Below are 18,296 nucleotides of genomic sequence, written 5' to 3' on the forward strand. Positions count from 1 at the left end.
GAAGTAGGAAGTGACTAATATATTCCAAACACATATTTATTAGAGTAACACTAACAAGGATGCTATTATACCCAGAAAAAAAAAGTACTTTATGTCATCTCTAAAGAAAAATGACAACATTTAGTTTCATAGCCAGTGGTTTCAAATTAACTCCTGTGTCTAAAGCTTACACTCCTGGAGGCCCTGCAAGGGGGACAGTGCCTTTCATCAGGATGGTCGGGTTTTGTTGTTACCAGGGTGGGACAGCCTTTTCCAAAATGGACCTGCTCCTGCAATTCCTATTGCTCTTTTCTAGCTAAGTGTAGGGGGATAAAATGTTGTACATTATATTCAGTTGATCATTCTTTTTTGAAAATCTTTTTTTATTGATTTCAAAGAGAAGGGAGAGGGAGAGAGATAGAAATATCAATCAATGATGGAAGAGAATCATTGACCAGCTGCTTCCTGCTCTCCCCCTACTGGGGATCAAACCTGCAACCTGGGCATGTGCCACCCTGGTTCATAGGTCAAGGCTCAGCCACTGAGCTATGCAGGCCGGGTGATCATTCTTTTTTTAAAGAAATGATTTGGTATTTCTAGTCAGCATTACCAGAATTTTAGTAACTCATCTATGTCGATATTTAGAATATAGATGGTTAATTTGGGTTGGCATTCTTACTACCAGATATAAAAGGAATGAAATCATCAAATAAAACAATGTCTACCATAGTTGTAACAGCACAGTTCTCCCACGCTGGCCTATTTGACATGGCAGGACATGTGTTATCTGCTTTCAGGAGTTCCAGTGGAGAGCATCAGAGCATCTCTCGGTGAAGAGATTTTTAAAATATGTTATGAGGAAGATGAACACATCCTGGGTGTAGTGGGAGGAACCCTCAAAGATTTCTTAAATAGCTTCAGCACCCTCCTGAAGCAGAGCAGCCACTGCCAAGAAGCAGAGAAGAAAGGCAGGCGGGAGGCTGCCTCCATTCTCTGTCTGGATAAGGACCACGATTTCTTAAACGTTTACTATTTCTTTCCAAAGAAGATCACGTCCCTGATTCTTCCGGGCATCATTAAGGCAGCTGCTCACATCCTGTACGAAACCGAAGTGGAAGTGTCATTAATGCCTTCCTGCTTCCATAACGATGGCAGTGAGTTTGTTAATCAGCCCTATTTGTTGTACTCCGTTCATGTCACAAGCACCAAACCATCCCTGTCCCCGGGCAAACCCCAGTCCTCACTGGTCATTCCTGCTTCTCTCTTCTGTAAGACATTCCCATTCCATTTCATGTTTGACAAAGACATGACAATTCTGCAATTTGGCAATGGCATCAGGAGGCTGATGAACAGGCGAGACTTTCAAGGAAAGCCTAATTTTGAAGAGTACTTTGATATTCTCACTCCAAAAGTCAACCAAACGTTTAGCGGAATCATGACTATGTTGAATTTGCAATTTGTGGTCCGAGTGAGGAGATGGGACAACTCTGTGAAGAAATCTTCAAGGGTAAGAGAAACATAATAGCATTTTGATTATGAAATCAACTATTTCATATTTAAGGACCAGAAACAAAAAAAAAATGTTACAAATGCAAATGCATCACTTCAAATGTTTTCTTAAAATATTTATATTTAAAAACAATTCTAAAATACTTTTAAGGCTGGAATACATTTAAAATAAGGTCCTTTCTGCATGTATTTCTTCTCTACTTGACCCTTACTTCACAAATATTCATTGAATGCAGTATACCTTTTAACATCTTTATGAAATATTTTACAACTGAATTATAAAAATATTTATATAAAATATGCTTGCAATCATCATCAGTTGACTTAATTTGGAATAAGAGGTCTATTTCTATAACAAACAAACAAAACTTTTTTTCTTATAGGAGCCCACTAAGTAGATTTTTTTAGTCAATATTCAATAAATGGAAAAAATCAATACCTTTTGATTAATTGTTAGAGGATGTGGGAGAAATGTTCTGTCTCCTCCTGGTAGAGAACTTTGGTAATTATTTACTCTTAGCTTACAAAGTTTGCTAAGTCATAGTCAATAGTACAGCAAAGCTAATAGAGAGGCTTATGGTGCATATCAATTTTAGTCATGTAAACCCCAGCAGACACACTGTTCCCCCCAAATTAAAACAGGTTTACTGCTTTTTATCATAAAAATTGTATAGCTAAATATTTAAAAATTTGGTAATAATTAAAGATGTCCATTGTAGCAACAATAACAAAAACTCAATGACATTAGTTATTAAGCAGGCTATAATTCAGAGTATGCTTGTACAGGGAAAAATTTTGAGCCTGTAAAAATAAAGAAACATGAGGATTATACATTTTTGTTTAAAACAAAAATAATACTATTTATAACTTCCTTTTTTTAACTAAACAATCTATTTTGGCCATCCTTCCATGTCATTAGATATAGGGCTGTTTCACTTTTCAAAAGTATTCATTATAAGGTTGTCCTCCATGTAATCATCTGCTCTGAAAAGGACATTTGGATTGCTTTTGGCTCTGCTGCAGTGAGCAACACACATGTACATATTTGTCCACACTCATCCAAGTAAATCTTGTGATCCAGGATGATCACTTGAAGCCTCACCTCCCTGAAGGCTCCCTTGGCTCAATTGTTCCTGCTGGCTGCTCCTATCAAAAGGAAGTACAGTAGTCACATGCCACTTACTGAGAAAGCCTTGCAGGAAGCATTGTTTGCACTGCTTATTGAAAAGTATGATCTATGTGTAAAGTATACTTTTCAAATACCTGCATACATTTTAGAACTCATAGTAAATTGGAACTATACGGAAATATATTGTTCTTGGTCAGCAGGTAGAAAAAAAAATCAAGTTCAATACAAAGGGACGATCACTATATCTACTTCCTCTCCTTTTGTCTCCAAAAATGTTGGAAACTTGAATAAGTCACAGCAATTGGTTCTCCTTTGCTTCACAGGTTATGGACCTCAAAGGCCAAATGATCTACATCATTGAATCCAATGCAATCTTGTTCTTGGGGTCACCCTGTGTGGACAGATTAGAAGATTTTACAGGACGAGGGCTCTACCTCTCAGACATCCCAATTCACAATGCGCTGAGGGATGTGGTCTTGATCGGAGAACAGGCCAGAGCTCAAGATGGCCTGAAGAAGAGGCTGGGAAAACTGAAGGCCACGCTGGAGCAAGCCCACCAAGCCCTGGAGGAGGAGAAGAAGAAGACAGTTGATCTCCTGTGCTCTATATTTCCCTCTGAGGTGGCGCAGCAGCTTTGGCAAGGGCAGGTCGTGCAAGCCAAGAAGTTCAATAACGTCACCATGCTGTTCTCAGACATTGTTGGGTTCACTGCCATCTGCTCCCAGTGCTCGCCGCTGCAGGTCATCACCATGCTCAATGCGCTCTACACCCGGTTTGACCAGCAGTGCGGAGAGCTGGATGTCTACAAGGTAGGGGTGGAGCAGGACGGGGCCCATTTTCCAGGCAAAAGTCACTGAGAAAAAGCACTGTAACTAGGATCTGAGTTATAATGCAAATGAAAGGCCATCCTGGGAGCCACATCCTGGGAGTAGGCATTGTGCATTAATCACCTGGGTGTTCGCCAGCCAGAAAGCTCTGAATTTGCTCAGAAAAAGAGAGGATTCCACGAGAAGACTGCCACATTGTCTTCTTAAGGAATAAGCATAGAGTGGGGAATGATAGACGGAGTGGAGGATGGGGTGCAGGACCCATGAGCAAGTAAAGTTTAGAAGTCAATGAACTTGACACTTGACTGTGGGAACTGAGTGGAGTTGCTTAGCATGGTATAATTCAGAGTATCTCTTGTACAGGGAAAGATTATCCTTTGTACCTGTAAAATGAAAGAAACATGAGGATTATCCAACTTGTATTTAAATAGATTAATTCAATCCAGAGTTAACATGATACTTTTTATGTCCAGTTAGCAGAAACTCAAATGACCTACTTACAGCTTTATTGTAGAGCAGCCGAGGGCAGAGATACCTAAATAAGAGAGACCTGTCTTCAAATCTTGTCTCTACCTGATGTGTTTCATTTGTGAAAGAGAAAATATTATCTACCCAAAGGGTTTATATGAATAAACTTACATATGTCCTGTAAGCTTTATGAGTGGGATTGTATTAAATATTATGGTAAATAATATCTGTTATTCATCAGGCAGCAGGATTTTTGGGGTGCTCAGCATCATTCTAGGCACTGGAGACGCACAGTGATTGTCCCCAACATGTAATCAGCTACTTTTAAAATGTAACTATTGTCAAAAGGAAGAACTAATGAAGAGATTTCATGTTCTGCCTTTAGAAGTAAAATTATATATATATTTTTTACTGATATAACGTATTTTGCCTTGTTTTAGACATTATCATTAAGCACAAAGCATGCCTCTCATTTGTGTGGCTTGAAATCAACTCTTAATTTGCCACATAACAATCTGGCATTTCAGAACTTAACCCAATACAAAATGATTAAGGAGAAACAAAAATTATTTATGGGAATATACAAGACCCTGCTTTTTTTTCAATTTAGATGCTAGAAGTAAAAACAAAATGAGAAAATAAAAGAAACTTCCTTTAAAAACTCTAACAGGAAATTCCAGACAGAGCTATGATCCCTTGGGACAAAAATAGGCTCATGGATAATTACAGATAAAATAATTGGCTTTGGTTAGGTTAAGCTTGATGGCCTCTTGTGGAATCCGCTGTATTTTTTTGTAGACAGTTTCTATCTTGAGAATGTCTCCTCTCTCAGCAGAGTTGTGAGAAGGAAGGCTTGCTGTTCTTGGCAGACTACTGAGATTGATGTCAGAAGAAGTAGCCCTCTTCTTCAACTTGTTGAAACTTGACAAAATTGGTTATTTTGTCAAGTATTTAGAATCTAGCCTCCTTACTACCAGGATGGTAGACATGGAGTTCCCTGACTCACCCAACTGCAGCCTAAGCTCATCAATCACCTTCTTTCCTGTCCTTATGCCCACCTTCTCTCCACCCTGATTTCTCATGAAAATACATAGAGGTAGCTGTAAATAAGTAAGGAGGGTCTGAACGACTAAATACATTTCAGATACACAGAATGTATAATCATAGGCCGACCTATGAGTGTCATGGCTTCCAAGGAATAGTCAAGTTTATTTATTCAGGGACCTGATCATGCCAGGACTTTATTTAACTTCATTTTCCAGCATTCCATCTTTTGGTCATCTTTTTGTGTTAGTATTTATTTATCTATTGTTTTAGCAAATATCTACTGCTTATCCAGCATTTTCCATCATGGGTGGGCAAAATCCCTGTGAGAAGAGTTGACGTGTGTGTGTGTGTGTGTGTGTGTGTGTGTGTGTGTGTGTGTGTGTAGGTAGGTAGGTAGGTAGGGGAAGGGTACTGGAAAATACTAGGTTTCCATATGACATACTAAATCCCATTTCACACAAGTCTGGACCAGGTGCTATAATAGCATAGAAAATGGGCACCTAACTCCAAGTAGGGGTGAGGGTTCTACTTCTAATTAGTAACACTTTTTTGAGCACTTGTGATATGCTAGCCTTTCAGTTAAGCACTTCATATATATTCACTGCTGAGCCAAAGCTTATGGGAGGCATTGCTGCCTGGTTTATTCATTGGTGAACATACTGGGCACTGATAGGAATTAGTAAAATAGACAAACTCAGAGAGCTTACATTCTACTGGGGCTGGGGGAAGACAATAAACAGATGAGTAAATATATAGTATTTCATGTCGTGTAATATTCTGAAAGAAAAATAAAGCAGGTTAAGGGTGAGAAGTGATTACTGTTTCATAGAGGGTAGTCTTTCTTATGAGGAGATGTTTTGGAGGGGCTGAAGGAAATGAGGGACAAACCAAATGCTTATCTGCAGAAAGGTTATTCCAGGCAAAGGGATAGCACGTAGGAGCCTGTTTGGTATATTTGAGAGAAAACAGGAGAAGCCAGTGGTATTGAGACAAAGTGAGCAACAGGGAGTGTCAGGAATTAGCAGAAAAGCTGGTCAAGAAGAAACTTGGGCACCTTATAAGGGTTTCAGCATTTATTCTGAGTAAACGTTTATATCTCTTTTTCATTTTCTCACCTCCATTTCTCCACACTGGAAGCTGTGGATAAGAAGAATGAGATGATCTGATAAGCTACAATAAATATTTAGAAAAGAAAAATGTGATTATTACAATTTGGTGGATTTAAATTAATTGTTAGCTTTTTGTAGCCAGTATCATAGACAAAGAACACTGAGATTATTACTTTATGATCCTTAATTTCTGCTGTAAATTATATGCTTTAATTCTTCCTAAGCTTTTTATTTGTAATGTGGAAAATCTGTTATGTGCAGGTGGAGACCATTGGCGATGCGTATTGTGTGGCTGGGGGATTACACAAAGAAAGTGATACCCATGCTGTTCAGATAGCACTGATGGCCCTAAAGATGATGGAGCTCTCTGATGAAGTCATGTCTCCCCATGGAGAACCTATCAAGGTAAACTAGATCATATATTGTCCAAGAAATGAGAATAAATGCTTAGTTAGTTATCAAAACAATCGTGTGCCTGGCCTGTGTGGCTCAGTGCTTGAGTGTCAACCTATGAACCAGGAGGTCATGGTTCAATTCCCGTTTAGGACACATGCCCAGGTTGCAGGGGGCATGCAGTAGGGGGCATGCAGGAGGCAGCTGATCAATGATTCGCATCATTGATGTTTCCATCTCTCTCTCCCTCTCCCTTCCTCTCTTTAGAGAATGGTGTATCAGTTGGGGCTTAGTTACAGAAAGCAAATTCTCACTTGTTGAAGCAGGAGAACATTTACCACCTGGTATGGAATGGTTCCCAGAATCATTGGGAGGACCAAAGAAGCCATCTATAAGTTAAGCTTTTTAAAAATGGGTCCCAAAGCCACATTTCAGCACCACTGCTTTTTCCTCTGTTGGGAAGCTGGCTCCAGAACGATACCACCGTAGCCAGTCAGGAAAAGGTTGTGTTCTGAAAGCTGCTGCCTCTGCTGTTGGCTACAGAACACAACTGCACGCACCTCTAATCCAGATCAGCAACATGAATTCCTGCATCCTGACCCTCACAAAATGAGTGCCTGGGAACTGGGCTCTCCACTAAGCACCCACAGAAAACCCAAAGCTTCCCCACTTGTAAGCATCCCAAGTGCAGTCCCAGCAGAAATCCTGGCTCCCAAATCTCATGCACGTGGCTCTGAGTCACTGGACCTAAACGCATCTAGGTGCTGCCAGGGAGTTTGGAATATGTAGTTTTTAGTGTTCCAGTAACTGCAGGGGAGGACATCACAGTAGAATGAATGTTGACTGTTAATCCACCAGTATTTTCCAGAACACATAAAATTCTAAAATGTCTATATCAGTCAGACTCCAGAATAATATTTCATTGCACATAAAAAAATAAAATTAACACACAGGGGTGGGCAAACTTTTTGACTCGAGGGCCACAATGGGTTCTTAAACTGGACCGGAAGGCCGGAACAAAAGCATGGATGGAGTGTTTGTGTGAACTAATATAAATTCAAAGTAAACATCATTACATAAAAGGGTACGGTCTTTTTTTTTCAATAGTTTTATTCATTTCAAACGGGCCGGATCCGGCCCGCGGGCCGTAGTTTGCCCACGGCTGCACTAGGCATTGGTTCAATAGACAGAACATGAGCAGGTTATGTTTATTTGTAGCACTGTAGTCAATCTGGCACTCAATTTTTATCAAATAGGACTCAGTTGATGATTCAGAAGTGGGCCTTTGAAGGGAATAGAATCCTACCTGGTATGCTCTAGATATAGGGAGAAGAAAGAAAAAAACCAAAACTATACTATTTAGAAGTTTAGTCTTGGCTCTCTTCACGATTAGTAGACACCATACATGCAAGTCATCATGTTGGTTTTACAAGTCGACTGTCTTTCAGTTACATGTTACTGTGTGACACATTTTGTATATTTAGTTCTGTAAAAATACAAACCTTTTATTACACATGGATTCTGTGCATCGGAAATTAGATGATGCATAACAGGGATACAACACCTCAGCTCACAGTCTCTGGTTCCTCAGCTGGGAACACTCAAATGGTTGAGGGAAGTTGGAAGAGCTGGATGTACCACTTGGAGCTGGGGAATCCATTCTGACGTGGCTGCTTCACTTACATGTCTGGTTCCTTGCTCACTGGCGATGGCTGAAAGGTTGGGCTCAGCTAGGACTGTCAGTCCATGTGCTTACATGGTGTAGACTCAGAGTAGTTACACTTCTTACATGGTGGCTTATGTCCCAGGGAACTTGATTGGTGGCAGCATGGCCTTTTATGACCTAACGTTAAGAGACACACAGTGATGCTTCCATTCTATTCTCTTGGTCAAAGCAATCATAAGCCTGCCCCGAGGTGAGGAGGTAGAGCTCATGTCTTCATGGGGAGAGTATGAGATAAATTGTGGCAGTTTTAAAAGCATCACAGCAGACCTAGCCGGTTTGGCTCTGTGGTTAGAGCGTCAGCCCGCAGACTGAAGGGACTGAAGGGTGTGAAGGGTCTCGGGTTCCATTCTTGTCAAGGGCACATGCCTCGGTTGCAGGCTAATCCCTGGCCCAGTTGGAGTGTGTGCAAGAGGCAATCAATCAATGTGTCTCTTTCACATCTATGTCTCTCTCTCTCCCCCCCCCCCTTCCCTTCCACTCTCTCTAAAAATAAATGGAAAAAAATCCTTGGGTAAGGATTAATAAATAAAAAATAATAATAAAATCATCACAGCATCTTACTTTTAATTCTCTCTCTCTCTCTCTCTCTCTCTCTCTCTCTCTCTCTCTCTCTCTCTCTTAGTTTTGATGAGGAAAATCATAGCATCAAAGTAAATGCTTAAAATATCCACATTAACAAAAAAAATCAGTGGTTTCCACATAAATGGATTTTGTAATTAAAATGTGTATGTTTGAGCCAGGGGGATTTTTGTTATTTGTAGAAATGTATTTTTAGAGTTTTGCAACTGGAGGAATTATTTATAGCTAGTTTCAAAGACAATTACCTGAGTAATAAGAGTCTAGCTTTAATGACCTATAAAGTGAGGTGTTAAGCATACCTTTTATTTGTTCTAACCTACAGTCCTCGGGACTATCTGATGGCTTTAGGAGCTGCCTACAAAACATCTCAGAGGCAGAAGGGAAGAGCATTTTCAATAGAGAGAGAAACCTTATTGTGTATTGGGGCCAGGGGAGCATACTGTGACAAACATCATCTCATTTAATATTTACAACATTATGAAGAGGAAACTACAATTCACTGGTGGACAAAAGTGGTCAAGTCTCCCATGCATCTGTATTTGGAGTTATGTCTCTTTGGCTTCAAAGCCCAGGCTTACCGTGGCTGATAGCTCGGTTGCGGTTCTATCCCCCATCAGGGCATGTACAAGAATCAACCAATGAATATACAAATAAGTGGAATAACAAATGGATGTTTTTCTCTCTCTGCGCCCCCCCCACCCCCGCCTCTAATCTGGGTCTCAGCAACCACTTCCTGCTTCCTGTGTTATTTTTTACTTGAATATTGCAATTCCCTTTCTCTAGTTGTTAGTCATTTGAATAGTGGAGTAATGTTTGGCATAAAGTTATTTTCCTCAGAATGTACACTTTATATAGTGAGAGCTAGCAACTTTTGCTCCTCTCCGACCGTGTTTTGGGAAACAACTGTAATCCAGAAGTTATGTCTATCTCACTTGATAGAGCAGTTTCACATAAACAACCCATAGACACTGTCTTGTCACCGTGGTGACAGCGATAGGTATGCGTGGAAATCTGTCTCAGATACTGAAGAGAGAGGAAATAAGAGTGCTTTGTGCAATAAACCTAAGGGCATAAGTAGAGAAGAGTTAAGAGGTGTAGCTGATTCTTCTCCGATAATTTTTAATCAACTGTGAGTAGAGGGAAGTTGGCTGAGGTTTTTGAGGAAGGAGGGAGTGGTGCGGTTAAGAGCGATTGTTACAATAATTTAGACAGGGCATTCAAACAGCACTGATAAGTGGGAAGAATTTTAACCCATGACCAGGAACATTGTGGTACGTTTTTTGCTTTCAGATGCGAATTGGACTGCATTCTGGGTCGGTTTTTGCTGGAGTTGTTGGCGTTAAGATGCCCCGTTACTGTCTTTTTGGAAACAATGTCACCTTGGCTAACAAATTTGAGTCCTGCAGTGTGCCACGGAAAATCAACGTCAGCCCAACAACCTACAGGTACTGATTGCACTGACCACCTGAACTCTATCCTTTTACTGTTTCATTGGGGGAAATGGTAACTGGTTCAAGAGGAAGTAAAGCACAGCTTCTACCCCACATGGACATCTGCCCTGGGCCTGTGGCTGCGATTCTTGAATCTTTCTGCTGTCAAGATTTCATTTAGATGGTTTGATTTTTCCAATCTATTTTTCTTACACATTTTGAACTTTTTTTTGAAGATGATCTAATGAACATGTCTTACTCATGAGAAATGAGTGTCATTTCTCATTTGACGTTTTGTGTTTATCTGTAAGTTTATTTCAAAAGCCTGGGATTTGTATTCAGAAGACGTGTCTTACAAGTTCCAAATGCCAGATGTGAGATCTTGAGCAAAGCACTTAACAAATTCAAGTGATATGAAGGTTATGATTGTAATTACCTTACTAATAGGAGATGTTGGGCTAATATGGACATAAAAATGTTGTTTTTTTTTTAATTTACCAATCACCTATAGTTTTATACATGTTTATTTATTAAACCCTTATAGTTATATACATTTTTATAGTTAATTTTTACATATTTCAAACATACAGAAAAAAAATTTATAGAAAATATGATACCGTGTAACCGATACTAATATTTAACAAATGTCAACATTTTGCCATATTTGTTTCAGATCCCTGTTTTATGAGAGAAACAAACTATGACAGGCTCCTGCCCCCCATTTTCTCTCTGATATGCTGGACTTTATATCCCTTAAGGTTTGTAGGAACATCTGAGAACGTGTACTTCCTGAAGACAGGCAGGCTCCTAACGAGAGAGGCGGGGAGGCACCGAATAGAGAAATAGCTCATGTTGCTCTGTTTACCAGGAAGGAAAATGGGCAGAAAGAGGCCAGAGGTGTAACTCTCTTCATTTAAGTTCCTCCATATTAAAAAAAAATATGAAGTCAGAGAAAAGTGAATTTCCACTGGCCCTGTTCATATTCTTTTACAACTTGCCTTGAACCTACTCAACATATTTGGAGATTTTTTCTTTCTTGATGAAATGTAAATCTAGGTCTTATAAATCTAGTTCATTTATTAAAACTATTTCTAATGCAGGGGTGTACTGGTAAAGCAGCTTTGGGAAGTAAAGTGGAGAATCCCTGATTTCTAGCATTTACCAATTTCTATGGTGTAAATACTCCTACCATGGCAGGTTTTAGGCGACTGATAGTTTGCAAAATTCTTGAATGTTAAAAGTTCACTCTCATGAGCCAGGACAAGCCAAATCAAGTATGTTACTATGTCACTATATGTGCAGGTGATATAATATGTATTCTAGAGTATGAATAAGCAAGAATCTATCTTCTCCCCAAGGTTAATTAGAGTATATCAGGTTTTCATTATTATAAAAGTGACTTGATATTCTTACACATATATCTCTAGATATTATACCTATACATGGTATTCCCAGATCATACGCTGTACTGTTTCAACTTTACTAAAAATCAATTAGCTACCCAAATTGCTTCTACCAATTTGTATTCCACCAACAATGTATGAAGGTTTGTTTCTCTTCTCCAAAGCTTGATATTATCAGACTAATTAATTGTTACCAATATGATGAGTGTTAGGTGATATCTAATTGATGTTTAATCAGTCTTTTGTAATTGAGTTATTTAATTTTCACAACTATCCCCATTTTCCAAAGTTAGAAAACTGACAACTTTGTTGCTATTCAACAACAGAGTTTGAAGCTTATACTTTGGGATTCTGTAACTTTTTATTATATATCACCAAATATTATGCCTTATAAATAATAGGCCAAAAACATTTATGAATTCATGACTAAAACATCAGTAGAAGGCCATGGTATAGTTGGGCAGATGTGATGAGTAATCTAATCTTCTGTAGGAGTTGGCTTAGATCCCAGAATTATTCAACATTTTTCATCCATGGCCTAAATAATAGATTAGAGAGATGCTTATTAAGTTTGCATTTGACAGAAAGCTAGGGAAGTAAATAGAAAGATGAGTAACTTAACCAGTGGGATCAGAATTAAAATGAGTTTAGCATAATGAAGAAGTAGTAGCAAATAAAAAATAATTGGGTATCAGTATGTACAATTAAATCTCATTTTAGTCCTATTAACCTTGGATTTGTAAAAATTCTATTGAGAGATCAAAAGCTCTTCTTACAGTATTTTATACATATGCATAAAGCTTATGTAGAACTTTTCCTTTATAACTTCTTGCCCATGATTACTTTTCAGTAATATTTACAAAATGAATGAATTGATAAATGGCAATGTTTTAACTCTTTCAACTTAGGAAGACTTATTCTATAACATTATATTTATGGGGTGTTGTTTTTTTTGTTATTGTTAGACCTTTGGATTATTTGGGGGTTTCCCCCAATTACTGTGAATTATACTGTTATTCAGATTATAGATTATATTTTTGCAAAATATTTTAAAATTAATTTTTCAAATATGAGTGAAATGCATTATTTGGGTAGAATTTTCTTGTGGTTGTGAATTGTTTTTCTATTGTACGTCTTCTGTGAAGATGTTTGTTAACATCATTAGGAGCTTTCTGTCAATCACAGTGAACATGGTTTATTAATATTTTGAGGACTATTCATTTATTTATGTTGTCTTTTCTTGAGTAGAGGGTAATACTTTTATTTTACTCTTTCAGATTACTCAAGGACTGTCCAGGTTTTGTCTTTACCCCTCGATCAAGGGAGGAACTTCCACCAAACTTCCCCAGTGAAATTCCAGGAATCTGTCATTTTCTGGAAGCTTATCAACAAGGAACAAATTCAAAACCATGGTTCCAAAAGAAAAATGTTGAAGATGGCCATGCCAATTTTTTAGGCAAAGCATCAGGAATAGATTAGCAAAATATGTCCCTGATTATTAGTCTTTAGGGTTTGATTCCTTCGAGAATGTGTGGAATCTCTGAGAGCACTTTAGGATGCAGATGGATAAAAGCAGTATTAAAATTTCAGGAGCTCACGATCTACTTATTCTTCCACTTAACATGACAAACATGTATTCACTTCAATACTTCAGCTCTTCAGTGAAAATAAAAAAAAGAAACCTCGAAAAGTGACCTTTGGGGGAGATTTCTGTTATATATCACTTATTATCTGTACTCAAAATTTAGCACATTGTACATATATCAGGTAATTGTAGCAACCTATACAATGTGATGGAGTCACTTGCAATCTTGTGTCGTGGTGGAATGCTATGGTTATTAGAGTGTGTTTGTGATAGCATTGCCTTACAAAAGCTTTTGAACAGAAATTATAGTCTTCAATACCATAAGCTCTTGGAACTTTTCAACTCTGAATTTTATTACATTTTCTCATTTAATTTTTAGCTTATATAACAAAGTAGGTTGACGTTTTTCTCTGTTGCACTTTTCTTTTTTTATTTTTAAGGAAATAAGCAATTCTGGGTTAGATGCAATATGAATATAAAATAGGTCTTCTGTAAATAGCAAAGATTATTTTATAAAAATATTCTCCACCACATAATGTGTCATTAACAATAAATGTTTCCTTTTGTTTGACATTTTTTTATTCCATATATGGTAAAGGCTATTTTAATTCATATTAGCATTTTCATTCTTATCCATTCATTTCTATTTTACAGTATTCAGTATAAAAGAGGCTGATAGCCTATATTAAAATGCAATATCATTCTGATTTAATTTAACCAGAAGCAACATGGGAGTATAGTAAGCATTTAGGGAACAAACTATAAAATGCAGAAACAAGATATTCACAACATGCATACATTCTCCCACCCCACTCACAACACACAGAGGAATTTGGCTCTATTTCAGCAGACATGCTCTATTGCCATGCTGAGCCATGTAAAGTTCCAATAAGAAAATGTAAGTTCACAAGTGGGAAATAAGACTTGTTCTTTTTCTGACTGTATTTTTAAATACTTGTGTTGAATAATTTAGTGTGTGTATATTTCCTAAGAATCATGAGGGGTTTTTTTGTTTTGTTTTGTTTTGTTTTTGGTCTCATTAAGTACAAATCTGTGAATATTTTATTCTAGTGGAAATATCTCAATGATATTCTTTAAATAGAATGTTAGTGTTGATGAAGAAAATTATGCTGTGATTTTATTATGGAAAATTTTAAACATTTTTTTCTGGAGCTTGAACTTTAATTTTTAATGATGTTAGTCTAAGATCTCTGGTGAACTAAACCTAAATAGGGCTTTGATTTTAAAAGAACTCAACTTCAAAGCAAGTGAAAAATGATCATTATAATTTTTAAATCACTACTAGCATAGCCATAGATACACTGAACTCTTATTTGGGGTTCTAAAAAATAATTCAATTTAAAAATTATTTAATTATCTTCACTAGTTCCCAGGCTACCCTATAGTAACCTCAGGAATGAAAAGTAATTACTGATTGGCCTTTAGTATCCCATGTGTACCACTATAGATATTACAATGATTATTATTTACTGATTCCCCAATATTTTAAAGGACTAAATGTGTCTCATTAAATACCAATCTTATTGTTATAGGTGTTGGGAAAATATAGTTACAATCTTACAATTATATGAAGTTAATAAAAGGAAAATAAAGACAAATACATTTTTCTATCTGTAATGCAATCCTTAGTATAGGGAAAATAATAGGAATTAAAGGAAATTTAAAGGCATACAATAAAATGTCACCTTTATAAAAATATTTAAGTAGACCCTAATTTGTTAATTTGTTTTCTTAAGTTTTTAAGCTAATTAGAATTCAAAAATATTTTTTCTGTGTGTGTTTGTAATGTGTGTGAGTTCACCCCAAAACCCATAGAGGAAAATATAATCTGAGTAAAAGCTATCTGAGAATTCCTTGTACTATTCCTACAACCTTTCTATAAGTTTGATATTTTATCTAAAAAAAAGTATTTACATGTATTTTCCCAGAGAAATGAAATAATCTGTGATAGGTTCCCCAGGCCAGCCTATAAAGGCTCATTAATTATGGAATACTTTGTGGACCTTAAGCAAGATGAACATACAACATTTCCATGATAGAATGCATTCAAAGTCCATAATCGGGTGCTAAAAACTTGAAGGAATTTCCTTTCCCTTTCTATTCAATTTGGAGGATAGAGGTTATGGATACATTTCCAGATCCAGACCACTGATGGTAGCCAAGAGCAGAGAATCTGGAAGGTATGTTCTCAAGGAAACAGAGACCAAAATAGGAGCTCTGTTTTAGGACTGGAATTGAGGATGGAGAAAAGAATGGACAGAGAGGACCTATGACAGGGTGGGGGGGCTAAGAGTTTGGAATCTTTTTTTTAAAAAAATATATATTTTATTGATTTTTTACAGAGAGGAAGGGAGAGGGATAGAGAGTTAGAAACATCAATGAGAGAGAAACATCAATCAGCTGCCTCCTGCACGCCCTCTACTGGGGATGTGCCCGCAACCAAGGTACATGTTGACCGGAATCGAACCTGGGACCCTTCAGTCTGCAGGCCGACGCTCTATCCACTGAGCCAAACCGGTTAGGGCAAGAGTTCTGAATCTTGTTGCCAGGATAACTATCCTAAAAAATAATGTGGGGTCTAGTCCCCATTGGTTTAGCCCAGTAGGTAGAGCGTTGGCCCTGGTTGAGGGGGCTGCAGGAAGCAGACAATTGATGTGTCTCTCTCACATCAATGTTTCTCTCCGTGTCTCCCACTTTCTTCCATTCTCTCTAAAAATCAATGGAAAAATATCCTCAGGTGAAGAGTTTAAAAAATAATAATAATAATAATGTGGGGTGCCAAGACTGTTTTTCAATCAGATGGTTTTTCCTGAGAATTCCACGAGCTGTTTCATTTGTCCAGATTTTTTTTAATTTTCACTCACAGCTTCTTGCCCAATTATTAAATGTCCAGTACACAAAATAAATTTGCCTTTATACCTATTTCTTAAGCAAGCATAGAGTTCCGTGGTTGTTTTCTAAAGATGTCTGCATCAAGAAGCAAAAAGAAATAGAGTTAAAAAGTGTCTTCCCACTTTTCTTCATCTTTTTATTTCTATCTAGATTTTGTAAGAAAAGGCAAAGTTTGAACCTAGATATGAATAGGTTCACTTACTCATTTTCATTTATTTAATCATCAGTTCTTGAATAACTACCATGTGCCAGGAATAATGCTGTTTTTTGGAATTCAGAGATAAGACATGACCCATTCTATCAAGAAAATAAAATTAAAAATGAACATAAGATAAATAATTTCAAAATTCTATGGGAGCACTTAGTGCTTGGAGAAGTGTCTTGGTCTTAGAGGAGTTCATCCAGCAGAGAGGGAAGGACTTGACCAAGCAAGTAAACCAGCACACACGAAGAAATGGAGTCTTGGGGGTGCATAGCCTGTCCTAGGTGGCAAGTTGCCCGGGATGAGGTGGAGGGGAAGAGAATAAGGACAGAAAGACCACTTAGCTACAGATCATGAAGAGGGCTCTTTTTTCATGATAAGATGTGTGATTTTGATGATGGTGACGGTATTCATCATCATTATTCATTTCCATAAACCGCTTTGTTCAAAACAAATCTTACAAATGGAAAAAAAAAAGTGCAAAACAGAAAAAAGAAGCAGACCATTAGCTTCTACTTCCTTCCCCAACACTTTTTAAACCAGTAGGCAAAGGAGACACCAAAGGCTAAAAGAAGAAATGGTCTGATCATGTGTGTGTGTTTGAAAGGCAGTGTCAGAAACAGCATGGATAAGGGTTGATGTTTATGTGCATAGATGACCAAGTGAACATTCTTCTGTATCTCAGAAGAAAATGGTTTGTGCTATATCCTGGGTATTTTACCCAAAGTATGAACATAAAGCTGGGTGTCTGGCCTAGGAAATTCATTATTACTTCCAAGGCCACTAGTCCTTCACATCCTTTGGTAGGAAGGAAGGAGAAGTTGCTTCAGCATTTTACTAACCTTTCCTTCAAATTCTTCTCTGTGATATTACCAGTCATTCAAGGCAGACCCTTCCAGCCCTGTCCTGTGGTTAGGTTAGCAGCTGTCCTAGGACGGAGTGCAGTGTTCTATGGAAGGCCTAGCCAGTGAAAGAGACTACCTATTTCATATAGTTCTGGGGATGGACTTGGCCCCCTGACATTTCTCAATCCGGAAAGTGCTCAAATGGAGCTTTACATAGAAAGCCTGAAGGAAGCTAGGGCTATCTAATGGTTTGAAAGCCACATGCAAATCCCTGTTAAAGCAACAGTTAATCTCAAAGAGAATGCATTAATCAATTGTTGTAGTAGTTTAAAGTGTATGGATTTTACCTGGAGAAATAAGTATTAATCAGTGAAACAGGATCTCTCTTTTTTTAAAAATATATTTTATTGATTTTTTTTACGGAGAGGAAGGGAGAGGGATAGAGAGTTAGAAACATCAATGAGAGAGAAACATCGATCAGCTGCCTCCTGCACACCCCCTACTGGGGATGTGCCCGCAACCATACATACCCTTGACCGGAATAGAACCTGGGACCCTTCAGTCCGCAGGCCGACGCTCTATCCACTGAGCGAAAACGGTTAGGGCTGAAATGAAATCTCTTTGATACATATTGTTTGGGTGGCTTGCTAGCTCAGTACCCTTCACTGAACAATAAAACATAAAGAATTTGCTTTGCCTGATTGTGCACTTTGGTGCTGTGTCACTCTTAAATGGCTGTTCTTGCAAAGTTAAATGAAGGCAGATTTGAAGGGTAGAAGGATGGGGGGGATATGAGGAGACAGGTGGGCAGCCAGTCACTAGAGGAGGCTACGCCAGAGGTGTTGCAATTCCTGTAAATAAAGATTAATCTCATGCAAAACAAAAACTCAGTGCTGCAGAGATGATAGAAAAATGTAATTCCCTTGTCTAATCAAGGTGGAAAGCAGGGACAGCTTGCTTTATGAAGCAGAGAACACACAAATGTAATTTTAAACCGAGGTATACAGTGTTGTCATGTCTGCCCTTTGTTGGGTTTCTTTACAAATCCTGAGAAATCTTGGTATCTCGTAGTGAGAAGTGGAAGAATCCTGCTGAGGAGCCAGGAGTTCGGGAAGTATTCAAGTCTGTTGTAGTCTTTGTTGTCTTGAATTT

The 18,296-nt window shown here is 37.9% G+C and overlaps 1 protein-coding gene across 3 annotated transcripts in view; it reads left to right on the forward strand.

The window, feature by feature from the left end:
- The window catches only part of GUCY1A1 (guanylate cyclase 1 soluble subunit alpha 1), a 49,853-nt gene extending 33,015 nt beyond the window's left edge, over nt 1-16,838 (forward strand). For all 3 annotated transcript variants that reach the window (XM_059697696.1, XM_059697694.1, XM_059697695.1), the window contains exons 5-9: nt 777-1,486; nt 2,941-3,426; nt 6,330-6,473; nt 10,057-10,211; nt 12,877-16,838. In XM_059697696.1, coding sequence (XP_059553679.1) covers nt 777-1,486; nt 2,941-3,426; nt 6,330-6,473; nt 10,057-10,211; nt 12,877-13,078 — 1,697 coding nt within the window. In that variant the 3' untranslated portion in view covers nt 13,079-16,838. The remainder of the gene's footprint in view (nt 1-776; nt 1,487-2,940; nt 3,427-6,329; nt 6,474-10,056; nt 10,212-12,876) is intronic.
- Nucleotides 16,839-18,296: the final 1,458 nt, after the last annotated feature.

This window comes from Myotis daubentonii, chromosome 5 (genome assembly GCF_963259705.1).
Source record: "Myotis daubentonii chromosome 5, mMyoDau2.1, whole genome shotgun sequence".
NCBI lineage: Eukaryota > Metazoa > Chordata > Mammalia > Chiroptera > Vespertilionidae > Myotis > Myotis daubentonii.